The sequence below is a fragment of the Nicotiana sylvestris genome, chromosome 3, assembly GCF_000393655.2.
Source record: "Nicotiana sylvestris chromosome 3, ASM39365v2, whole genome shotgun sequence".
NCBI classification, from domain to species: Eukaryota; Viridiplantae; Streptophyta; class Magnoliopsida; order Solanales; family Solanaceae; genus Nicotiana; species Nicotiana sylvestris.
The window spans coordinates 198986186-199012935 of NC_091059.1; the positions used below are offsets into that span (position 1 = coordinate 198986186).

Here is a 26750-nt window from a genome sequence, read left to right on the forward strand (position 1 = left end):
AATCCAAAGCTTGTCTTGTATGTGGGACCTACACTCTTTGCTCTTTAGGTGACGGGTGGGGCCCAAAAATTTTTTTTTTTTGAAGTTTACGCAGGGGGGAGGGGGGACCAGCAGAATCGAAGGTTTTGAGGTCCTTCGGTTCAGTGGTCCAAGGAAGAAGAAGGGCTATTTATTGAAGTTGTTCGCAGTATTATACTGCGTTTTACTTAAAACGCAGTATAATACTGCGAACTGATTCAATAAAATATAGTTGTGCCCAGCATCTTAGTAAAACGCAGTATAGTACTGCGATTTACAAAAAAAAAATTAAGTAAAACGCAGTACTATACTGCGAATTACTTTAACGGCAAAATTTCCGTTAACAAAAGTGTTTTTTGTCCAAAAAATGATTAAAAAAGTTTGGGACTCGCAGGAAATAAAGAAGGATAAGGAGAAAATAACTCAAGTAAACATCCTTTGTTCCCTTAATTAAATTGCAATGCAGCTACTAAGAGAGTACTGATATCTCTGCTCATTCCACACCTAAATGGCAAATTAAACTAGTCATTTTTCTTCTACAACTCATATGCAGTTGGGGTGAAAAATAACAATTTGTATGTATAGGATAATAGAACTCCTAGTACTAGCAAAGGGATTAAGAAGTACTGAAAAAGACCAATCATAGGGTCCTATCCAAGACAAAAAAAGACATCACAAACACCAGGCTGCTCAAAGAAGGTCATGGACCAAGGACTGTTTGAGGAAATCATTCACCTTGGCCTTCGAATCTTCAAACTGCTGCATGATCCTTTCATTTTCACAACGCGCAATGCCAAACTCATCCTCTTTTTTGCGGATTCTTTCTTGCAAAACATGGCATGTTGCAACACAAGCGGCCCACTCTTCATTTCCTCCAGCTCTTTCTTGCTTGTCTCCATCCCCGCGGGGTTCCTCGTTTTTGCCTCCTTCAATTTGCGACTGTCCTTGACAAGTTGCTTGGCCTGAGAGATATCGTTCAACCTTTGACTGAGCCACCCTACATCTAGGTTGGCAGACTCGAGATCTCTAACTTCATCAAGCATGGATTGGAGCTCCTTGGGGTTTATGCTTCGGAAATTATCTGTTTCCTCCAATTTCTTATAGATGTCGCAAACTAACTCCAGGAGCGATGAAGAAATATTCACTGAAGAGAAAGAGCTATTCTTTGCAATGTCTCCGTACTTGAGGAAGATTTTCTGGAGAACAGGTGCTGCTTCCTCCTTAACTCTGTAACCGTTAACCACGACGGACAGATGAGCAGGTTGAGATCCAACCTCATCAGCATCAGAAGAATAGTCATTCATAAGTGCAGCCATCCTTGTAAGGTTAAGGCTCATGGTTTTTGTTGGATGCGCACCACTCTGGCTGCTTCCGGATTCTGGTTCGGTGGCATTAGCATTTAACACCATATCAGCCTTACTTTGTGTTGCATTGTTCTCAGCTACAACTTCAGGGAAAGAAGCTGTTTCAGTGTGGTGCCCCGGTTGCTGATTCTCCACATCCAAATACCATGGTTTGATAGAATAGAATGATGATTAAGTTCTGCATGCACGGAATCATCAACCTTCTCATTTGTTGCATGAGAGATTCCAGTGATAGGGTGAGCAGGAAAGTCACAAGTAGCACTGGAAGAATACGACGCCTGTAGAATAACAAACCAAGTTTAGACTGAATTCGTTATTAAATGAAGTATACTATTTAAGCCATAACTTTATCAGAAAGGACCGCGGAAAAAATGTTGAGAAATATAAAGATTAAAGATAAATACTCATGACAGCCTCATTCTGCAGAGTCACACCCAAAGTTATATACTCCCACTTTGGCATGTCAGACACTGAACTATATTTCTCTATCTGCTACAATAATTTCAGAAGGAATATGTTTGACTGTGAAGTTGACGAGTGGCATAGTCAATAGGTTTGTGACTCCATTAGTCTGGCATCTTACGACAGGCACAGGCTAGAAGACTCCTTAGGTTTTCTCTCAAGGTTCTTCCAAGGAATTCCCCACGTCACTTGAACAACCATGGCTGAAGGTACGTTCCTTGTTTAATTTCCGTTGCGTTGGCTATGTGCATGTGTTTAAATTCTACAAGATCGCCTCAAAAGGGTCCCAAGCAAAGATGATAGTTTTTCAGATAAATCTTGCTATCACTCTCTTTTTGGATTAACAGAGGAAGCACAAATCTATCGCTCACACAAAACAGCACTGCACACCATTGAGCTTGGTAAAAGGACAGAATTTTCAAGACAAAACCACAGCTATTTTTTGCTTTAAATCACCAAAATCCTTTTGAACTTCAGTTCAGAATCTTTTCTAAAAGGAGTCATTTGCAATTTTAGCAATATGATTGAGATGAATAAACCCTCTACCTCTAAAACAGAGCATACATCCTAAAACTACTTGACCTCTTCAACACTTCTCTTAACACATTTTAGATTTATTTTTTTATTTTTATTTTTGCTAATAGACATTTTAGTTAACGTGACATGCAATACAACCTTACCACAGAAACCCTTTGTTTTCTCTGAACCAGAAAAGGAGGATATGAACACAAAAAAATGTAGAGCTGAAGAGTTTAACCGGAGGTGGTGATACTGATAGTGCAGCTTGAAGAGATGAAGCAGCGTTTAGTCTGGATTCTAGTTTCATCATTTTAACACTTTCACTCCCAGCATCATCTCTTCTTCGTCTTCCTCTCTTACCCATTTTTCTCTGGGTTTTTTTTTCTTGCTTTACTCAAAAGTTCAAATTTTTCTCTCTTTTGTTCAAATTTTTCTCTATTTCACTCACACAAAACAGCAGACGCACGCTACTTCTTTCACTCACACAAAACAGCAGACTGCAGGCTACTAAGTTTGGGTAAAGGACTGAGCTCTGCAAAAGGGCAGAAAGGATCCTCTTTGTTACACGTGTTCAAATGCTATTAATTGCCAGTACTTTTTTTCCAACAATTGTATGAGGCAGGTTTCAAAGTAATTTGTCATTAATGCGGTCTTTAGTACTTAAAACTTGAGATATCGAAAAAGATAAAATATGATGTTCTAGAAATATTGATAAATTTGTTTATATCAGAAATATTCAGAAATTTGTCTACAAAGTTTAACGACGGATCTGTAATAAAGGTCTTAAATCCCTACGGATCAGACATATGAACTATTAAAGTGGGGGAAATTAGAATAAAGAAAATGTGCAAAAGGAAAACAAGAATGATCGTAATTGACCAAAAGAGAAGTATAAGAAAAATAACACTATTATCTACCGGTAAAAGTGACTTTTACCATATACTATAAGTTACCATCCAAAGCATGCTTGCTTCAACTAACTTTTTAAGTAATCTGATAATATAAATCTTTTTTCACATTACCATAAGAGTAGTATATTAGTCAATCTCTTAAGATATATGCAGTCAACCAACCCGTTTCTTTTCACAAGCACGCTTAGATATCTGCAATTTAGGCTTAATTAAACATTCACTTAACTATTGCTTTAGCAATCTTGATGAAAGAAATGTGGGACTCTTATAGTAATGAAAATTTACGCAGCCCGCATAGGATGATGTGCAGATAGTTATTTGCCATGAAGCTTTCTAAAAGAAAAATACAGAAGAAAAATATCACACAAAGGATCCACCTCGAGACCAACGTTCTAAACTTTAGTTAAGCCCCTCTCTTTCACATTAGTCAAGCCACTCGAGAAAGTTTTCAGGAGAAAAACATTTATGCCCCGTTAGCTCCTCGCAATGACAAACATACCCCTCCAACCAGTTAGTTCTACATCCACTAAAAGAAAAACAGCACTGCAGCCGCATAAATTTATCATTTTCTCTGAATAATAATACTATTGCAAAATTTATTTCACATAGAAGCATTTGTACAAATAAAAATTGGAGAACTAAATGGAAAAATACAACACGCCCTTTGAAGTCATCTTCTTTCTATGCTGATTGAATGCAGGATCCATAAGACTTCTGAGAGCTCACATTTCATTGAAAATGCTTTGCGCCAAGCCACAAACACTTTCCTGGTATTTGACCCGACCCCTGGCAAGACGAGAGTGCTACTACCATCTTCATGTCAAAATCAGGGGTAGAGAACCAGTCTTACAAGCAACAAGAACATCCTCTGTAGACCTGAAAATTTTCCTATCGAACCATCCTATTGATGTCAGTGTATACTCTAGAAGCTCGATACAACTCCCGTTAGCTTCTCCAGCACTCTTCAAGAGAGATTACTTCAGGTCAATGTGTATAATCAGATGTGTAGATCCTTAAGCGCGTTTAGTTTCTCTAATCTCCCATTTGATGAAAGAGAAGAATCTCCATCAGCATTTAAGCCCACAGCTCCATTTGCAGCGGATTTTTGTATCTGATTGTTAGCTGAACTTGTAGCAGCTGAGCTTTGAATACCTCCAAAGTAAATCGAGTACGAGAAGTACTCGGCGCAACGAACTTTCCATCCTACAACAATGCCTCAAAAACATCAGCACCCAGAGAATCACCAAATATCATGTAAAATTGACTGTTACTGATGTATTTGACAAAAAGGTATCAACAGAAAATTAGTATACCCAGCAACCACCCAAATCAACAGAAAAGGAATACATGAAAAAAGAACAGACTACAACAGCGATATACCAAAACCAGAGTCAAAACAAATGCATGCACTTAACTTTACCTCAACAACAGGCCATGGAAAGACTTAAAGAAGCTTTGCCTATACCACAAAGCCATTTCCTCTAGGTGTCACTCCTGATGGACACGGAGGATCTATATCATTTGTTACTTTGATGCTTATAATACCATTACCCAAAATTTCATCAGAGATTAAAGGGGGGTTTGGGTGGGAGCGCACCCCCAAACACTAATTCACTGAAACACAGAGATGCATATTTTTCAAATAAACAAGCTATTAAATAAGTGTACCAAGCAAGATGGTCTCGTTCAACTCCAATGAAGATTAAGTTAAGGTTAATATTGATTAGTGTATTGGCCTAAAATAAAAGACTGTTTGGATGTAGACATATCCACTTGAGCTAAGAAGAGCAGAAACGATCAAGATGGTTTCTATGGCTCATGCCACTACTATTTATCTACGTGGGCCTTACCAATAGGAGTCTCAAGTGGATGGTAACAAAATCTATCCACTGGTGTACAAATTGTCCAGTCTCCCTGAGCACTTTAACTCTTACCTTATATGGCGACTTTCCTCCATCCAAAATTTAAAGATAGACCATATATATTATACACTGAGATGACATCATTGACTGATGCATTTATTTTCAAACTTTAAACGCTTCTACTCCTAACTCAATTTTTTTTAAACTATTCACACATCAAACTTTATAACTCCGCACAAGTAAAGAATACGTCATACTTTTTTGGACGGGGAGAAAATTGATAGAACTACAAGTTAATAGTGGTCTGAAGAAGATACACTCGGCCATTCTGAAGTCAATCATATATTCACGATTATATACAACAACAAGAACAACAACAACAGACCCAGTGAAATCGCACAAGTGAGGTCTGGGGAGGGTAGTATGTACTCAGACCTTACCCATACCTTCAAGAAGGCAGAGAGGTTGTTTCCAAAAGACCCTCGGCTTTGGAAAGATAAAAAGGAAGGGCAGCAGCAAGCACACCAATTAGAAAACCAAAGCAAAAATACAAAGATACAAAACTAAAACTGAGTATTGTAATCAGAAGGTCGAAACGAAAGCAAAGACAAGTAATCACAGAAATCAAGGAATATTCACGATTATATGCCGAGAATAAACAGTGCAGTGGAAAAAGGTTTAGTGATTTTGTCAAGACTTCTTTTTCATTAATATAGGTGGACATGCACGTAGCATATGCATGCCCCATCTTCTCATAGGTTTAAGGAATATGTATACTCTTTTACCTCTAAGGGCTCGTTTGGTATGAGGGATAAGGAATAATTAATCCCGGGCTAAATTTAAGAAGAGTTATCCGGGTATTGTAGTGTTCTTTTATCCCCATGAAAAGGTGGAATAACTAATCCCGGATAATTAATCCCGGAATAACTTCTTTCCAACCAAACGACCCCTAAGAAAACTACGGGAAAATCATGACAGGTTAACAGAACGAAAAAGAAACATTCTGTAATCTGCTTTATCAAGAAAAGGAAACCTTCTGTAATCTGGCTGTATTTTAAAGCAGAAATTTCTGGCATATGCACTGTATGACAGGCAGAAACTTCTTCAACATGTATAAGCATCATGATGCATCATCCATTGTGGACATAGATCCATAGGGGTCTCATATAACCCCATTTTAACTTGGAATAATTTCAAAAGGACAGTGAAACTTTTCAAACCACAAGGGAGTTGCTGGTCATAAAACCCAATCTAAGGATTACTGTCCTCACCTCTGACAAAAGTAACAAGATGTACAGTACGAAAAATTAGAGAAGGATGGCAATAGTAAAGAACTTACTGGATGCTGCATCACGGTCAGCCAGAGTTGTCTCGAGGAGTTTGTGAACTGTAATGCAGTCATTCAGTTTCCACGAACTGACATTTCCTTGTGCCCCATCTCTAATTTGGAGAAAAAGTTAAAATAGAGTTGATGTTTGCTAACACGCATATATAAAGAAATATTATTAGCTATGTGATGATAATACAAATTAAATGTGATGAAAGCAGAAACATACATAGGAACCAGATCATTAGCCGAGTCTAAAATCAATTTGACAGCCTCAGCCTTCTTGTTTGGTTCCAGAACATATAGCAACTCAGCCACAGCAGCCCTATGCATCAACGATTCTGCAAATAACGCGCAATGAGAAATCATATGTTCAGCAAGAATGAGAAAATACTAATGATGTAAAATATGTGTATAAAGTAATAAAGTATATTCCTGCCAGAGACTGACCTCTATGTTTTTCAAGAAAAGTGTTGTTTGCGTCAATTAGAGACTTCCCGTGCAACTGACTGAAAAGATCAATTAGAAACATAAGAAAACTTAGTCTAATAACAAGATCCAACATGTAGAATATCAACATTTATAACATTTAAACATAAGATACATAGAGAAAGGGAAGTCATCCAAGATAACCTAAAGGTAGGTCGCTCTGCTTCCAAGACACCCCAGATGAGCTTTTCAGTGTCAGTCACTGGAGTAGGCAAGGAGTCAATTTTATGGAAGAACTTTATCTGCAAGAGATCATAGTCCATATGAGAAAGAAGCAAATATGAATACTTTGAGAAATAAAGCATGAATACGATAAAACAATCATATTATTAAAAATTTTGATACCAAAAAAAGCATACCAAGCACAGATGTGATTTTGGATCATCTGCATCCAACCGCATTAAATACTTTATAGCCTGGAAAAGAGCAAAGATCAAAGAGATTGTTTATCAGTATTCACAAAACAACTAGTATTATGAGTATGTCCTAAACTCAAACTAGATGAGGGTCAGGCAAACGATTCCTCAATAACCATTACGTGACGTCTAGGTACCCGTTCCATTCTAACACTAAAATTCGTGAAACTAGGAATACTATTAAACCTCACACTCATCCTGACACCGGCATACAATCTCTAACCAAAACTAAAAGGGCCCCTATCAATCCCGGACATGGTGCAAAAGTACCAATAATAACTAAACCTTAATTCTCGGTATCGGCTATAAAGATTAATTGATTCCATGCTTTCATTATGTTCTATGTAAGTCTTTGAGAAAACTACATATGATGAGAGGTCTACCTCATCCTTTTTAACATACTCAATGGCGGAGCATTTAAGGATCTACATTGAACATGACCCAACTATTTATGGTGACATTCTCTCATTTTCTTTTCTGTGTGCGCTACAGCAGAAAAGGAAGATGAGAATTCCTTAATCCAGATACAACTAGCAATGGATAACTAATCCAGGGGGGAAGACAAGGAAGCATAGTAATCTCAAGCTGTTAACTAAATGCACGGTCACTACTATGTTACAAAGATATAGCAATATAAAACTTATATAAATTTCTTTATTTTGAGAAAGATAAAAATTAAAAATATAGAAAATTGACAAAATCTTGGGCCAAGGAAAGGAGAATTTTTCCAACCTCCAGTCAAATTATAAAGGAAACTACCTGCAACGCTAGCAAGATCTTCTGCTTTCTCATGTTTACTTCAAAGGACAGCAAATGTGTCTCCAAGCAATCTGACGAGTGCTTTAGGAGAAGTTTGAGGTACTTTGAAGCTTCTGCCAGAGGATCTTCAATCTGAAAGGTTTAGGGACAAGATAATACTCTGTCAAAATCAGAAAATATTGAGTGGCTGAAATTATAAAACTTTGTTCTTCTCCATTTTACTGGACATTTGCATTTTTTTAGCATGCTAAATGTTTGATATGACATCACAAGTAACAGATGTTGATCACTCAAAATGTCAAACTTCAAATTCCATCCAAATTCAAATCTGAAGTGCAACAACATAATCCAGCTTAATTAAATCCACAAAAAGATTATGGAATAGTTTCTCCTGACTGCTCTAAAGTCATACCAAGATATTGTGCAAAGACTGGAAGACAATTCATACCTAAAAGATGTGACAGACGGCAGAAAAGGCAATACCTGAATCAATTTTTCACCATGTGGGTCAGGATCTACAGGCTTCACATGGCGCTTCCCTGATTTAGTAACATTAGCTGCATTGGATTCCTCATTTTTAACATCTGCTTCCTAAAATCATTCAAAAGATTAAGGCACCTACACTACATTAAAATTTCCAAAGAGCAAGAGCAAACAAATTCGAGTACTTTCTTAGCTCGTGCTTCTGCTTTCCTCAGTTTTTGTTTTAATTTCTTTTTCTGAGAGGGAGGCAACTTAGACATCTCATCATCCTCTTCAGATGCTGACTTCAAAGGAGAATCATACAGCTTCAGATAGCATCTGATGTACAGGCAAAACAAAGCATAACAAGACATAAAAAGCTTCAGCAGCAGCAATTCTCAGTATGCTTGCAGGTAAACAAATGGGAAAGCTAGGACACTATAAGCAAGACTATTCCAATCTTCTACCATTCTACTTCAACAGAAAACGTCACTTATAATGCAAAATAGCACCACATAGTTGATGGCAACCAAGAACTTAAAGGTTGAGCAAGTCAATAGCCTACCTGATAGCACCACAAGCTGCTTTGCGAAAATAAGCATGTGAGTGAAGCCGATCTTGAAACTTCAGCATTTCCACGTAGGTCCGCAGAGTCATTTTCCTTAGGCAGTAAGAGTGGAAATCAAATTGGTCCTCTGTGATATCCGCATAATGCTTCTCGACCGCCAGAAATTTCTTTAAGGCCCTTCCCAGCTCACCTTGGCGAAAATAGCTTTCCCCTGATGCTAGTTCATACCTTTCATATTAAACAAGAATGGTAAGATGCTCACACACAGAACTTCAAATCATGATCGGGATCCAAGAAGAGACCTACCACATGCACTGCATGTCGTAAAGGTTATTGTGTTGATCCCCATCTTTGGTGAATAGTACAGCAGTCTTTTCAGCCAATGTGACCTTCAGTCCAGCACGAAGGAGTTGGAAGAGAAATTAGAAGCCAAGGTAATTCACAAGAATTGAGAACTCCCAGAGAAAATACAGTTAACTAAAGAGATAACATAACAAAGATCTTCACCTGATCTGCCTGAAGCATACGCTTAACACATTCGCTATTAACATATCGATCTGCAAGATCCATACACCTAGCTTCATCAGCAAGTGCAGCAGCTGCTGTCAAGTCACCAGCATGCTTTAGTACGCGGCTCTGTGTTGAACAGAAAACAAGAAAGGTTATTCAAGTGTAGATACATGAGGCACAAGCAATGATTTATTAAACAAATCTTAGGTTACACCAGGTACCAAAATCCTGGAACATGATTAAAGAATTTCAGAGGAAAGAAGAAAGTACACTTCTCCATTACTAGTCAAGTAACTAGTTCATTCAAAGTTTTCAATGTCAAAAAACTTGCCATAGTATTAATAGGCCTCTCACCAATGTGAACCTTGCAAGGTAAATTTTTGGCTTTTCTTTTAATAAAGAATGCTAATTACAAAAGACAACGGAGAATCACAAAACATGCAAGAAAATGATAATCACCAAAAAGACGAGATAAACCAAGCCACACAATTTATCATGTGTGAATAATATCTTTAATATAGATGGTAAACAAAGGCCTAATTTTGGGGCAACCAAAAAGGGAAGATGAAAGTGAGTTCGAAATCATTAACAGATTTTCAATGAGTTTGGTGCCAATACTAACACTGAAAGGGAAATTTTGAAATACAGCCAAAGCCCATACTTGGGTGAAACACAAAGGAGAATTATTGATAAAGGAGAGAGGTTACTTTGTAGCAAACTTAGAGCTTTGACAAAATGAAGAAAGTTTACTAGAAGAAGTAAAGCCTTGCAATACTTATATGAAGTAGTGGAGCTCCTTCATTTTCCAAATGATCCTACAGATCCAACTTCAAGCAGATAACATCAGAAAGAGCAACAAATAAACAGCAATTCAGAAATCCAGCAATCATCTTAAAAGCCAAAACTCATAGTTGATTTCTCAGATGTAAATATAAAACTCTATCAGCTACATTAGAAATGGATAACTACCATTCATGTTCCTTTTCCTTTCCTACATTTAGTAACAGGTCTAGTGTTATTGGATAGTGCGTAAATGTCACCAGTCTTAAATATCAATCGGTCAACTATGCCTCAATTCCAAACTAGTTGAGGTCACGGTACAAATCCTAGATTTCCTTTCCACTCTATCATCACCCATATTCATGTATTAAAATAATTTGCCTTTAGGTGTTCTCTAAAACTAGAGGTTTTTAAATCTCACACTTATCCTTACACTAACATGCAATCTCTAAGAAAACTGAAATGGAGACCGGCCAAGTACCGGTGGTAATACAAGTGTAACACAAATCGTCTTTTTCTTCTTCTTTTTTTGGATAATGGTGATGTTCGGGCCAACTTGCACGCACCTCGGCTACTCCACTGGATATCTGTTATCTCCTAACAGCACACTTATTAGGTAACTCCACCACCAAGTCTTGGATACAAGAGAAAAAATCACCCCCAAAAAAAGACGGTACGTATAGCTAGGCCGTGAACATCCAACCATCGCACTGTAAAAATTGGATAAATTCGATCTATAGTCATTAGGGCCTCCTAAAACAATCTACTAAGTTCATTGAGTTGTTCCAAAAGGATCAAAAAGGCCAATTATTAACGGAACTCCTTGTCGGCTCTAAGTAAAATACACATTTAGCCGAGGGCGTTTTTTTTTGTCCCCGCTGGGGTGAACCCCGGCTCAAGGACACCACACCCTAGGGTGCAAAATTTAAAGGATCATTTGGTTCCACTGTAAAAAAAACAAAGGGAAAGAGACTGGATAGCCCCCTTTCATTTTAGAATCTTGAACAAAGCAAAAATCCTCCAGAAAACTACTATTTACTTGACGTAGACCAAAAGAATTTAATTCAACAATTCCAATCCGTTACTTGTTTTTCTTTTGCACCAAACTAAGCAACAGTTCAACAAGGGAAAAGACTGATTTCAGTATTACTTCACAACACTTTTAGAGCATAATATTGGTTAAACATTTATGTTTGATGATATCTGAAATATGGAAGCTCATCTTCATGTAAGGAAAGTAACATCAAGATACAAATGTGGACAGTAAAGTCAAAAGGACACAAAAGTAACAAAAATAAAAAGATAATAAGCCAATATACCTTGACAGAGTATAAATCTATTACAGTTGGAGTGTGCTCAATTGCCTCGTCAATTTTAGTAAGAGCAATGTCATACTTGCCGCATCTATCATAGTGCTGCAGGAGCATAGTTATTCAGCAATTGGGAAGGTGAAAAGGAAAGAAAGAAAGGTTTGACTAATACGGAGCACACTGAGCAAACCTGAGCCAAATAAAATAAAGTCCACATAAGTGTTGAAGGGGGTTCCTTTTCCACACTGCATTTAAAGCATAAAGTTACATCTATAACTATATAACCCTAAATAAACATAGCAAAGCCCACAGAGACCAAAAGGAATCAAGATAGGCATTGAACACACGAATACAAATTACGTTTACAAGTTAACAAAGGCAAATTGTGTCCCAATTGATTTGGTTTTAGTTGAATTCTCAACTGCAGCCTGGCTAATTGACATGGCTTTTGAGATTACTCAATTACTATTACTCCAAGTTACATGGTTTTTTATATACAGTTGATAGATAATAGCAGTCAATAGTGCCTTCGAGATTCCTGAATGGCAATGACTATAACAACAGAGCATCAGCAGGAGGAATTATCAGATTCCACAAGAAAAGGCAATGCATTTGCAAAGTTTTCGAAGCTAAAAGTATTATGGACTAGCAAATTTTTTCCTATCCATGTAAATTAAAATATCCAATGTGGTCCAACCCTTCCCGGGACCATGCGTATAGCGGCTCTTTAGTGCACCAGGCTGCCCTTTATGTAGATTGAAGAATAAGAATGGAGAACAAATCATCTGATCAAATAACAAAAGGGCAAAGGCTCAGTCCTCAAGGCTCAAACTTCCTCCGTAAAGTTGTATTGACTAACAGAAGTACATTATCCGGCGAGAACATAGGGCAGTAATTGAGTAATACTGATGAGGATTTCTTTATATGAAATATAGCAATTCAGGATATTCACCTTAAATATGGTAGTTGACGTCTAACACAAGCAATACATCTTCAAGAGGATATATAAGAATTATCCCTCAGAAAAGAGCATGTATAAGAATTCCCATGAGTTCAAGTTTCATGATAAGTTTTTTGATTAACTAAAAATTGAAACTTTTCAGGAACGTTTCAGCTACCCTTTTTAAACTGTGTAACATTTTCAAAAATAAAGAAATTCAAAATATGTATAGGTAAGATAATAAGTGAAAACAAAGAGGGTTGAACAGTAACTTCAATCCATACAGGACCCCCCCCCCCCCCAAGGCCTCCCTTACCCCAAAACAAAGTTTGAGAAAAAGAGGAATAAAATATTTTAACATAGTATACAACCTATACACCACACTAGTTCCTGGATTATTAACAAAATCAAAATACACAATTGTTTGTGCATCAAAGATATAGTATGTTTTTGAGGATTGAGAAGCAAAATATAGAATTTCGATGTGATAAGTATGTAGAGTTCAATGAGAGTGATGTAGTTCACCAAAAAAAATTTAAAAAAAAAAATACATTTCTCTAACTTTTTTTCTGAGTGCTAGATGCGCAACTATATCATGTGATGTTCCGACAACTGTGGAGACTGTACATCGCATGACCATATGTCACTAACTCATTAAAATCGTGTTTCTTCTTTCGACACGCTCAATATAACATACATATACAACGCTTACCCCCAAGACACAGGAAAATAACTTCTGCTAAAATAGTTTCCAAAAAAGAACTGGAAATTGGTAATACTTATCAAGAAACACCGTAATTTCAAAATTGTATTTGAATATCTTTTTGTCCTGCCAAATTTGCATAACGCTGAATTAGCTATCACAGGAACTTCTTCAAAACGGGTCTAATCTTGACCCAGAATACTCATCAGAGACTGTCAAGCCCTCGAGGTGATCTTAAGAAGGGTTGAGATAGTACCAGATGGTAAGCACACAGACTAGTCAGGCTTCTTGCTGAGATGAAAATGACTAAGAAGCAGTTAACAGGGTCACAACAGCAATTTAGTTATTCCTTCCATGTAATTAAGAAACAAGCCATAGTGCAACATAGATCAAAAAAAGGGGCATTTTTATACCTCCCAGGGTATCCACCAGTACTCTTAAGTGACTGCTCAAGCTTCAAAACCAATTCCCCTAGAATATCAGCCTGTAAGAGATTTAAGAGAAGCAAACATTAATCAAAAAAATAAGCAGGATTACATTAACCATGCAATTCTCTTTTACGTCAAAGCAATCAAGGAGCATCTGCACTAACCTTGCCAGGATGATCATATAGAGGATGAAGGTCAGAAAACAAAGAAGGAACTCCCTACATATGCATCAGCAAAAGAAATATTAGCTCAGCTCTAAGACCAAGGAAACCCAACAGGATGAAGTCTAAATACTTTTGTCAGAAGAGGTCGAATATAATTTTCTGCAGCTTCCCGAAACTTGTCATCTCGGAGAAAATCAAGTGGAATTCTCTGCATAAGAACATAGAAAAAGGAAACAAAGGAATAAGAAAAAGAAACAAATAGACAGAGAAGTTAATTATGCAAACTGAAAAATGATGTTTAATAAGATCATCACTTTTCCTACATCAGAAAAATAAGATCATGACTTGTCCACAAGCAAACAAAGAGAATATTTTGGCTAGTACTACACAAGAGCTTCATTTTCTAGTTATATTATTTTTTGATAACCGAGAAATCCTCGAGGGCTAGAGGCGCATGATTAGACGGTAAATAATGCCATAATGGGCCCACTCCTCTACCCTTCTCCACTTAAAATACATAAGTGCCCCTATTACAAGGAATATAACATTAGAAAGTGAGGAGCAATGTAACAAACGTGCAACTAAAATCTCCAAAGAAGACCAAGTTGGAAATCCTTCACCAAGAACACTGTCTTGTCCTTAGTTCTTTCATTGCATGTGACATAAACTATATGCTACAGCCAAAATGTTATATCCTACACTTGCTGAACATATTCAGTGAAACGCAATGCTTAGGACATAAAACAAAATACTGAGCCTGTGCAACTGAAACGCAATGCTTAGGACATAAAACAAAATACTGAGCCTGTGCAACAGTAGAATATCAACAAAAGTTTGCTGTTTAACATTAAAAAAGGTGTCATCAGTCATGTTGAAAAAACATCAAAAATGTGCCATAAAGGCTAGCATCAGCAGAGATCATTAAGCAGGATAAAGCCAATTACCTTTACGGCAGATGATCTATTATACTGCTGGGCAAGTGCTCTGTACAAAGTTTCTAATCTATCAATCTCATCAGCGGTATATTGCCCATTTTCAGAACACAGTCCCAAACATCTTTGTAAACCTTCATAGTATCTGAAAGTTACACAGAACATATGGCGGGGACAGTTAATTCATCAGATTAGAGTAAACACAAGAAAAATGTCGTGTTATTCAAGAAAATAAAAAGTGCAGCAACATGAGAAGTACAAATGCATGCCTGCAATTATAAGAAACCAGTCCAACATACCCGAGTCTGAGTGTTCGAAAAGAGGGAAATGAGAAGAACCAATGTAAAATTAAAAGAACGATTTCATAACTCGATCCAACTTAATATTGATTCCTTTCATTGACTTAACAGAGTTATACAAACCAAACAGGCAACAAAGGAAGTCTCAGACTCACCTCCCCTTTCTCTTGATTACCTTGTACCCAACACATACGAGGTATGATGTTTCATTTTAGACCTTAGATACCAGGAAATACCCTTACCCAACCTTACAGATGTTCCTGGCCCTTGCCAAAACCCTTAAAGGTTGCTCCACTAGCACGTTCACGGGTAGTATGGAGACAGAAATAGGAGAGTTTTTTGGGATAGAGAAAGACTTTGTACAGTTGGGGAATAGGCTTTTATCCCTTGTTTCCTTTTGGTGCACCCATGAGGTGCAAATTTGTATAGAAGTTTGGGTGTCTCCTGGGGAGGATCATTTTGTTTTTGTAGGTTCTCTACTTTTTTGGTATGTGACTTGCATACAGGAATTCTCCCTATCTTTAATGAAGTTATTTACCTAATCAAAGAAAAGGGGTTAACCTGGACGTTGAATCATGAGGTGAACAATTATTTTAGGTATTTTTGCTTAATTTGTACACTTCGCAAACACAAACCAGACGCTACGAAAACCAACTAATTAAGAAGCTTGTTAGATCTTCTCAGTAGTTGCATGTGTTTTTTTTTAAACCTGATTTCTGCTGAAAGGAAAGAGAACAACAGAGAAGACCTCCAAAACAGAAAGGACAAAAGAAACCAAAAAAAAAAACTGAATGGATGCAAATAAAGACAAAACACTACATCTTCCGAGTATCACAAATCAGTTTCTTCCTGATGTTCCAATACAGTTTACTAAACAGCAGAAATATGAATTGGAAAATCCCATTTTGTACTTGGCATAATTATTGAAAAGAATGACTCAGGAGAACCGCACCAAATACAAATCTTGAACCCAACACGTGATTTTGAAAGGAAAGATTTGCACAAATAGAAATGATTTAGGTATAGTTTCACCTGATGACAGTGATTTTATTAGATAAATGCTACATCACAGCAAAGTTCAACAAACAAATTAGATAATTATGTACCTATAATTGTCAGGATTCATGGTGAGAAGCACTCTGAACAATCTTTCACCTTCCTCGAAGCGGCCAAGCTTCAAGAGAATTGAAACTTCTTGCTCCTTAAAGGCCAATTTGTCAACCTAAGGCGGCAAAATATATAGTCAATACCCATTGCCAATTTGAAAACAATTTCATGGGACTAAATTTTATGTACTCACCATCTTTGACTCCTTCTTGTGTAATTCTTCAAGAGCCCTCTCAGGAAAGCCACATTCCTCTAATAAAGAGATCTGAAACAGTTCATACGCACACATGACACTGAAGTTACAGGAATAAAACAACATCATCTTCACAGGCAACTAATATCTAAAAGCTTCATACTCAACAATGCGAGCATCAGGTTATCCCAAACAGTAACACCCCCCCCCCCAAATGAAAGAAAACACTCATCTACATTAAATTACTAGCTAAACAAAATCAGTGATTAAAGAACCAAAATGTTTTTACATGACTCATGATCATCCAAAATGTTCTTCCCAGATATATAGCAGGTTAAGTATTTTGCATGACTATACCACGATTCTATAGCTATCCTAGGCAGCACTTTCAGGTTATCCCAAACAGTAATAATCAGAAACATTACAACGGATGTGTCCAAAGTGCAACTATGGGATATACTTCACGGATAGACTCCTTTCTGCATATGGAGCTAAATCAACCCCAATGTATATGAAAGGTAGAAAACCTACACCATCTGACTCATTTTATTGACAGTACATCCCTGAAAAATTTCCAGCTTGAAAAACTATTCTCATTCTACTCCATTTAATTTCTGAAACAGCAAATTCTAAATAAATCAGGCTATGGTAAGTTTCAAGCCTAAAAGTGCAAAACCTTAATAGTACCAAACTAAAGCAGATCTGTATTTTGCACAAGAGTCTTTACTGCAGCCAAACACAGTGCCCAGATTAGGAAAAATCTTAAACAAAAGTAAAACCCTATTCCTAGCAGCGATTGTTACCTTGTACAGGAGCATCTCCCCATGTTCACAACGTTCATTCTCTGGGGGATAGTCATCATCAAGAGTCCCTTCGTATGCCTCGAGGATATCAACAGCTTTTGATCCACTAACAAATAACAAATGGAACTACCTCAACATGCACAGATTAGATAATAGAAGTATAGAACTGAATGATATTGAATCTCAAGGGCCGAAATATTTGTGAAATAAATGGTATAGCAGCAACAAGAAGATACTATTACCACCATGCATGAAACTGCCTAAACAACCAAGTATTTTCAGGCAAAAGAAACTTACTAAAGATTACAAGAAAGAAAACGATTAACTTCCTCTTAAACACTAGATAATAGAAGTTTTGATGATGCAATATATTCACCCAGTAGCTATATCAGACTTCAAATGTTATGACGACTTTTATTTCTTTTCCTTTCTGGTCTATTTCATTGCTTTTCAACAGCATAGCAGTCCATGCCAAAGTGATAAGAAAGACTCAAACAGTACAGCATACCAAGTGATAAAACATTTCTGGTATCTTCATGCTTCAAGTATCTTAAAAGTCGTCTTATTTATTCTATTGAAGCAAATTAGCTAAATGATGAATATGACTTAAATAACAAATTAACCACTTAAGCAACCTAAATGTTGTCCACACATAAATTCAAAAGAGGTGCTATTACTGGAATCTAACAAGAGAAACTGAAATTAAAAGAAAAAAATAAGTAAGAGGACTCCAAGCAACTGCCAATTTCCTGATTTGTAGATTGGAAAAAAGAATTTCATTATTGTAAAGTCAAATGTCTTCAAAATGTATATTTTTGCTGTAGGAGGAACATTGTAATTATTTTATTTTTTTTTATAAGGAGGGACATTGTAATTATTAAAAGAAGTTTTATTGGACTTGGACTCCCTCGTGTGATAAGAGTCAAATCCACATTTTGCAGGCTTTTGCTACCTCCTTGGTACTGATTAGCAGAAAAGATCAACTCCCAATTTCCATTCAAACAATATTTAGGTGTTGATATTATCCCTCACATATGTTGAACATCAAAATGAACAACATATAATGCAGCAGTCCTCAAAGGGCATCAAAAGAAAGTCAACAGGAAGGAAACACACGTCTAAATTCTAATATATCAGTAACTATTTCTTCCAAACTAGAAGCAAAGCGTACTTTGAGTTTAAATGATGAGCAACGGCAAAGCCGATCCAATTCATACGATGATTTGGTTTTAGAGTGAGCAATTGCTGTCTTGTTTCAACAAAACCTTCCAAGTCACGCATTTGTGCCTGCAAAAGAATCAACGCATAAATTGGACAGAGCAGGATAGGTGAACTTAACAATGAACGGAAAAGGTAGTCGGCATGACAGAATATATTATTCTAGAGTTGGTACTGGATAAGCTCTTAGTTATAAATCTAATAACTAAACTTTTAAAGGCCGATGATTAGTAAAGAAGCCATTCCGCTGACTAAATTAGACAGACAAAGATGAGATCAAGTAACCAGAGCAATTCACAGAAGCACATAATAAAACAAAATATGCAGTCCGTATGGGCCAGACTTTCACATTTACAAGTTTCTGAAAAATCAGCAGCTCTATGTAATAAGCAGTGTCTTAAGAACCCAATTGATGAAGATGACAGATATGCCACATCAAATACAGTACAGTTTTAAGAAGAGCACACAAAGGAATTGCTGAAATGCTATAGAGATAATAGATATGAGCATAAGCACATGTCAAATTGCAGTTGGACCAACAACAGAAGGAATGGAACACCATCACTGTGTAAGACTCCAGAAACAGCACTTGGATCAATGAAAGAAGGCATAAAATACGTAATGAGAAATATATTTGTCACAAGGAAAATCACAACAAATATGCTTCCAAAGTATGTGTGAGCTTGAAAATAAAACTAAGTACCAATGGAAAAAATAATGGCAATAATTATAACTGTATATGACGAACTCCTAGTTCACCCTTTTCTAATACAAAAACTTCCTATAAAATCTGCTTACTATACTACTTGTGGAGCAGCTTTACCTCCTTAAGGGACACAAGGGGGAAGAACTTAAACACATAATATTAAGCACTAGCAAACACGTTCATGAGGCTTTAGGTTTGACGAGCTCAAGGGGGAAAGAAAGATAAATTGAAGTGCACAAATGTTCAGAAAGAAAGAAAAAAGAACAAAAACTGAAACCAGATCAGTTATTAAGAAGAGTCTCACCTGAAGAAGGGATAGGTCTCGCAATATCTCAATATTGTCAGGATCAATCCTGAGGGCATTTCGATAGCACTTAATTGCTTCTCGGTACTCTCTATCAGACCGGTATAGTAGACCATAAACATGCCAGCAAACGTGGCTCTTAAGGTCATTCTGCAAAGATAGAAGGGCAATTAATTCCAAAACATCACAAACTAGAATCCAACTTAAAGGACTAGGAGTTTTTGTTCTGAAAATTCAAAAAAAAAAACAGGAAAGAAAAAAAAAGGCAAAAACTACACCTTCAATCCAAGCCGGACAAGTTCGTATGCTTCTGACTTTCTGTCCATACAATTCAATGTTAATCCTTTCATTGCCAATGTTTCTGGTAACCACAGCATAAAGTAAAACAATAGCATCAGCATTTAGAAAGCCACAGAGAAAATGATAGTCATCAAGAATATGGGTGTCTTATCGATAAACAGTACATCAGCTACCACATCGTCAAAAGCCACACTGGTGATAATATCAGGAGATGAAAATAGATTATGGTTTTGTTAGGGTCTTTAGGGTTTTATGGGAGACAACAATGACGTTGGAGAGCGAACAGGGAATTAGGTTCAAAGGTTCTGTGAGGTGGTTCAGTGCCAAAGTTCCAGATTCATTACTCCTAATGACAGTGGCCAAGATATGTAATCAGATCTGAGGGCTTTCATAGCTTAGTTGAAGTTGAAGCCATCTAGTTCGAAGTTGATCCACAGACAACGGCCACATACCAAGGCTATCAACGTCACAGCTGGTGGTGGACCTGTCTAAGGCAGCTCCAACAACAGTGGCAGTGGCGATAGTTGCAGTGACGGGGGATACGGCAGTAGAGGTGGAAGATACATTGGTGGGGATACGGCGGTGAAGGAGGTAGATACAGAGTTGGTGATGGTGGTTAGGGCAGTGAATACGGCACTTGGAGGTGGTTGATTTTTTTTTTCTTTGATAGGTACTTGGAGGTGGTTGTTATAGTGGTTGTGATGGTTGATATGGCGATGGTGGAGGTAATCAATACGGTGGTGGTGGCAGAGGCGGCATGGTTATGGGTGAGGGTATCGCAGTGGAGGAAGTGGGTGTCTCAAGTGTGTTATTGCTGGGCATTTAGTAGTAGTTTCTTGAAGTGTGGGAAAGGAGCATTTTGCACGAGAAATCCCCAACGGTAATTGTTTAAATCTGGTAGAAACAATAAGATAAGTGTGTATGTCCACAGTTCACAAAATTTTCTATGCTTTATACCTTTTAGTAAGTCATTTCATTTTGAACTGGTAAAGTGGTAAGCTAATGATTTCGACTGATCATTGCATGTGGCCACCATTTCCTTTCTCCAAGTATGATCAGGATATAGTAGTCCAGTTTGGAATTTTTGGAACTGGTACTGGTACCACAAGAACGCACTTTCTGTACACATAATTATATATGTTTGGAAAATCGATCAATTATCAACTGCTAGCTTTAACTACCCTTTCAACAAAATAACCCCTATATATATTGCTCAAGCTCTACTCCTCTATCTCTCACCCTGCACACACATGGTTTCACGACTTGCACTAGAACTTATTGAATGATAGCAGTTTGAACGGCAAATCCAAAAAAATTAAAGGATAAGAGCCCAGATGCCTACAGCCTTTGACTCTCATAAGTAGCCATCCTTCATCCCTTTACCGATTACAAAGTTCTCAACCCCCATTTCGCCAACAGCTGACTTCTGCATCTATCAGTGCCAATTTATGGATGTCCCCGAAAGACCAACTTCATCCATCACTGCTACTGAACCAAACCTGACTGGGCCTAAAGACTCGTAAATAACTGGCATGTGTGTGTGTTTCTCCATCTTCATATCATTAAGCAACAAAAAGGAGAGTACATAGCACCAACTAGAAATATGCCCTCAAGTTTAGGACTTCTAGCCTTGGTATCAAACGAACTCGTTGCTTCTCAGATGGCTATTATGTCCTACTGCCTTCCAGCATCTACCGCGGAGAGAACAAGCTAGATGCTTTAAACAGGTGAAGTTAGTTAACTATTTCAAGCTGACACTCTACCATGGTAGAAATGGCTTTAAAGTTGAAAGTCACCACCGCATATAGATGTACAAAAGAATTTTAAAATGAACAAACAGATGTTTATGTCCAACAGAATCGTCACCTTTTTTAAAACTTTCATTCTAGATATGCCGCAATAGAATTGGACTTACCTCCATGATCAGGAAATTTCTTGAGAATTGTGTCAGCAGCTTTCAGTCCTTTTTTATACTGCTTGGTCTCGTATGATTTCTGCAGGAATTGAGAAATAGGGTATCAAATTAGCCATATTTTCAACAATCATAACAATGACCAGAACAGAATAAAAGTAGTGTCAGATCATCTTTTCAAGTCAAAGTCAAAGGTAGTCAAAATGAGGACATAGATTCCCAATAAATTAACTTAGCTGTCTTATGTGGTTAACTAAGCTATGTTAATATTAGTCAGATAACAAAGTTAAATTTTATTATTTTATCAAAAAAAGCTATTTTCTTATGACTTGATAGTGAAGTCCTACAAGTGACTCCTGCTACTTTACGACCAAAATAAACTTGAATGATTCAAAAGCCTAAACTGAAGCTTATCATTGGCATCGGCAATTGCCTCAAACATTACAAATAATGGCATTCAAAATGAAGTCTATGCATGTCAGCCTGCAATCATAATCTTCTCTACATCACATGACCAGATAGGAAAGAAGAAAATTCTAACCAACTAACTCAACACGAGTACAAGGATGATGACTTGTGTCAATGGCAGAGGAATACAAAGCATTAGCATTATTAAAATACCTTTTTCATGGAAATAATCTCAATTTTAAGATTATTCAGTCGGCGCCATTTTAAACTCACTCAAAACAGATGCTTGATATGGAAAACAACAACAATAATATGTCACTCCATCCAAAGAAGTATTTTGACCGAATGAATAGTCACCAGTATTAGTTCAAATTGGCAGAGCTAAGTGAGGATTGAAGTAACATTCAAAATTCAAATCAGACATCCAAATTCGAATGTTTCAATCATCTTGAAAAGTCAATAAAGTAACTGGCATAAAATCTAGGGTTTAAAATGGACAAAGATTACGTGTGAATAGAACTTGATGCGACAAATAAAACTCGATTAGAAACAATTCACTATAAAGCATAGATTGAAGTAAAAGATAGAATTAATTACTTACAACGATGAGTTTGAAGAGGTTGGCCTCCTTGGGAGGAAGCGAAGCCCCCATTTCTGAGATAGTGAAAGATGGTTAGATTGGAAGTGGAAAGTGAGGGCTTCTTATAATTTAAGGGCTGCGATAGAGAAATAGGAAGGTGGAGGGCATAGGAAGAGTGGCTTTTTATCTGCTGCAACCCGACTCAGAGTAAGGAATTAGGCAAGTAGAAGCGCTCCAGGCTTATGAATCAATATAAATAAATGAGGGATTTACTACTCCTATATCAATTAAAACCTATTACTCCAACTTCCAACTGGAATGGCTAATTATAGTTCTCTTTATAGAGGGAAAATTAAATATTTTCATTTTAAATATTTTCATTATAAGATAAATTAGTATCCATTCCATATTTATTGACATAATTTTTTTTTTCAAATTAATGTGCTCGACTGTTCGTTCAACCATTATTTTATCTTATTGTTACTCTAAATATAACGTTTGTTTGATTGTTACTTCCGTCGTTACGTAGCGAAAAATGTCACTTTATGGAACGATCGATTTGGTGTGGTCGCATCACTACTTTATTTTTTCCTCTTATCGTGTCCTTCCTTATTATTAAATAATTCCATTTTATCCATTACCCTACCTGTTTATAAAATAATTCTATCTCGTATTTTACTTTTTCTTTATAATATTACAAGTTTATTCTTCATATTGTTGGTGCATGACATCGTGAAACGACCACAAATAATACAATCGATCCAAACATTGTATACATCAAAACAATACAATACAATACAGTACGTTATAAAGTGATACATAACAACCATCCAAACATGTTGTTAGTGAAAAATAATGGTAGCTCGGTACACTAAACTTCCGCTATGTGCGAGGTCTGGGGAAGGGGCGGACCACAAGGGTCTATTATACGAAGCCTTATGTTGCATTTCTGCAAGAGGCTGTTTCCACAACTCGAACTTGTGACCTTCTGGTCATATGGTAATAACTTTACGTTATTATTGGTTATTTTTTGTTTCTAAAAGATAATTTAGATTAATTTTTTCGTAAATGTAGAATATGTTTTAATTCAAACGGCTTTGTTTTTGTCCTTTGGGCAAAAACTCTTCCAAAACCAAAAAAGTAAGAGCTTTCAAAAAAGTAATTTCTCGTGTGAATTAACAAATTTACAAATTCTCAATTGTGTTATTTCTCATAATAATAAAAAAATATTAGTGATATTTTGCAAATTTATTATTATAGTAATTGATTAATACGAAAAATTAAAAGAAAGCATGAAAAAGAAAATGTCAACATCAACGTAATCTTTAAACGTTTAATCTTATTTTTATAGTTTGGTGAAGAAATCCATTGTGTTTAGCCTCTGAACTAAATTGAAATTATTTTATTAAATAGACATTAGCAAATGTGTGTACAAACACTCAATTACTCAAATTCATCAATCACAAACAAAAAAGATTTTTATGCGAACAAACAATTAATTTTTAAAAGCATTAGTAAAGAAACTATTTTCATCTTTAGTGTAGTTTAGTTTTTTGTTCTTTTAATTTATTATTATTTTCTTATTTTGTTATTGTTATTATTATTTATGTTAATTTATTAAATTTTTCATATTTTTAAGAAATTTTGACATCAGGGTCAGTCAAATTCGACCTTAGTTCTATGTGTTGATTAAGCTTCACTTTTAGATGGGCTGAAAATATCGAATCTTCTAATTCAAAACGGTCAATCGAATCTGGTATATTTTTCACGTTCGTAGAAGTGCTTTTATGTTACTGTGTTAAAAGCCTACGCTATATATATATATATATATATATATATATATATATATATATATATATATATATATATATATATATATCATACTATATTATAAGTAGGAGGCTAGTTGAATGACACAAGTGTGTGTATCATACATAATTAGTGTGTGTGACACAAGTAGGAGGCCCTAACTCTAAAGTTGAATGACACAAGTGTGTGTATCATACATAATTAGTGTATATTTTAGTATATTTGGCTAGTTGTAATTATTTTTAGGCCGAGTGACCAAATGTGTTAAAGCCCAAAATATTATATAGTCTAATTTACTAAACTACAGATTGTATCAGCCTCAGAATCCATCCATTTTAACATTTTTAATTTAAATAATGTTTTGTTCATTGCACTTATTTAAATATTAGTTTGCTTTTCTTCTTTCTATTTTTTAATGGTGATTCTAAGTTTGTTTTTAGGCTTTTATATATTGAATGATTATTATATATACCTATAACAGTATTTGATATTTAAATATTTTTTGGCCGTTACAAGCAAAAATTATCCAAAAATTAATTTTTTTTAAATGTTACATATAAAATATAAGAAAATTATTAATATTAAAATATTCAAAAGTGCATATTTCACAATTAAATATTAAAGAAAGTTAATACATTATTAATAAATTTATAATTATTTAGACTCTAAGAGACACATTTCAGAGCCACTAGAAATTTGAATTCTTTCAAGATTGATGGAACAACTGTGTAATTATAACTTGTTTTGTATATTTTAGTCTCCTACCAGTAATATAACGCTTCAATTGGCAAATATTTGTATTCAAACATTCAGCAAAAGAGTATCTGATAGCTTTCCCTTAGAGGCAAATAGTTGAATTTTCCAGCTCAGTCTAATTAGTAGTAGTTTCAGGTAAGAAAATTTAAACTTATTCTTGGTGATTTTAGAGATTCCACATGACTATTATAGAAGGGCAATTTTATAAAGAACTATAATTATTATGATAGATGTTGTTGTTATAGGTAAAAAAAAAAATTATAAAAAGATAAAATATAACATAAAAAATCAATTTCGAGAAAAACTTGACTTATATAGAAAATGACTTTTATATAAGGTAGTTATTATAGAAAGGCCTCACTGTGTAAGCTCTTGCACGTATAATTTATTTAGCAGATGTTATGAGATTAACATAAAATGAACTCCAAATAGCAATCATGGTTCTAAGCTTTCCCTTCTTTAATCTCAACATTCTAAATGTGTCATATTTTTCATCTCAGTGAAATATTCATATTCAGAGTTATTGTTGATAGATTCGCGAGAGCAGTAATGCTATATTTTAAATATTTCAAATAACTTATTATATGTACTTTGCGATAAAGTTGATAATGTACATATTTACTTATATTTCTCCATTTCTATTATTTATTTTGTTAAATTCTAATAAGCTCCAAAACACATACACGAATAAATATTATAACTAATATTAGTCATTATCACGTAAGTTTAAAAAAATTCAAAACTATTAATGATTATAGCAAATTCGTACATGCTTTATTCTTTACATTGCATTTTAAACCGTAAAAGGGGAAAAAAGAATGGAACTTGTAATGTATAATTGAACAAGAAAATAATCAAACGAACCATCAAAACTAATGGTGTGCCTAAGAGATTGTGCTCATGTCGCGACCCAAAATTCCTCCGAAGGAATCGTGATGACACCTAATTTCTAAACTAGGTAAGCCTAGTATTAACAGAAATAACATTGGTATTCACTAACTTCAAATTAGATAACTCTAAACACTTAAAATTCTCAAAACCGGTAGTACAAGTCATAAGTCTTTCTAGGAGTAGTTATACATAATAAATACATCATTGTTCCGGAACAAAAGGAACCAATTGAAATAAGTACAAATGAAGGTGACTCCGAAACCTGTGAACGCAGCAACAGGTTTACCTTGAGTCTCCATCGCGACGATCCGCGCAGCTACTATTGATCAAATACCTGGATCTGTACAAAAATGTACATAAGTGTAGTATGAGCACACCACAAAGGTACCCAGTAAGTATCAAGACTAACCTCGGTGGAGTAGTGACGAGGAACAGTCATGATACCTACTGGTCAAATAAATTGAACATGATATGATAATAAACTATCAAGATAAAGATAACAAAGTAATATCAACAATAGGGATAAATCAAACTACAAAC

At 35.8% G+C, this 26750-nt stretch overlaps 2 protein-coding genes across 2 annotated transcripts; both read right to left on the reverse strand.

Annotated features, from left to right (window-relative positions):
- Positions 1–749: 749 nt before the first annotated feature.
- LOC104228253 (uncharacterized) lies at positions 750–2727 on the reverse strand. The gene is made up of 3 exons (XM_070170444.1): positions 2602–2727; positions 1583–1660; positions 750–1505 (listed from the first exon to the last, which is right to left on the reverse strand). Exons 1-3 carry the CDS (start codon positions 2725–2727, stop codon positions 750–752), a joined length of 960 nt encoding a protein of 319 aa, XP_070026545.1.
- A 1095-nt stretch (positions 2728–3822) lies between these two features.
- LOC104228252 (N-terminal acetyltransferase A complex auxiliary subunit NAA15) lies at positions 3823–22960 on the reverse strand. Its single transcript, XM_009780691.2, has 26 exons — positions 22776–22960; positions 21770–21848; positions 19833–19915; positions 19555–19704; positions 18498–18613; positions 17327–17432; positions 16524–16595; positions 16330–16445; positions 14937–15069; positions 14123–14200; positions 13993–14046; positions 13814–13884; positions 11948–12002; positions 11767–11862; positions 9665–9793; positions 9464–9546; positions 9155–9385; positions 8796–8928; positions 8611–8718; positions 8128–8259; positions 7312–7368; positions 7097–7194; positions 6914–6972; positions 6693–6804; positions 6476–6576; positions 3823–4477 (listed from the first exon to the last, which is right to left on the reverse strand). Exons 1-26 carry the CDS (start codon positions 22824–22826, stop codon positions 4272–4274), a joined length of 2709 nt encoding a protein of 902 aa, XP_009778993.1. The 5' UTR covers positions 22827–22960; the 3' UTR covers positions 3823–4271.
- Positions 22961–26750: the final 3790 nt, after the last annotated feature.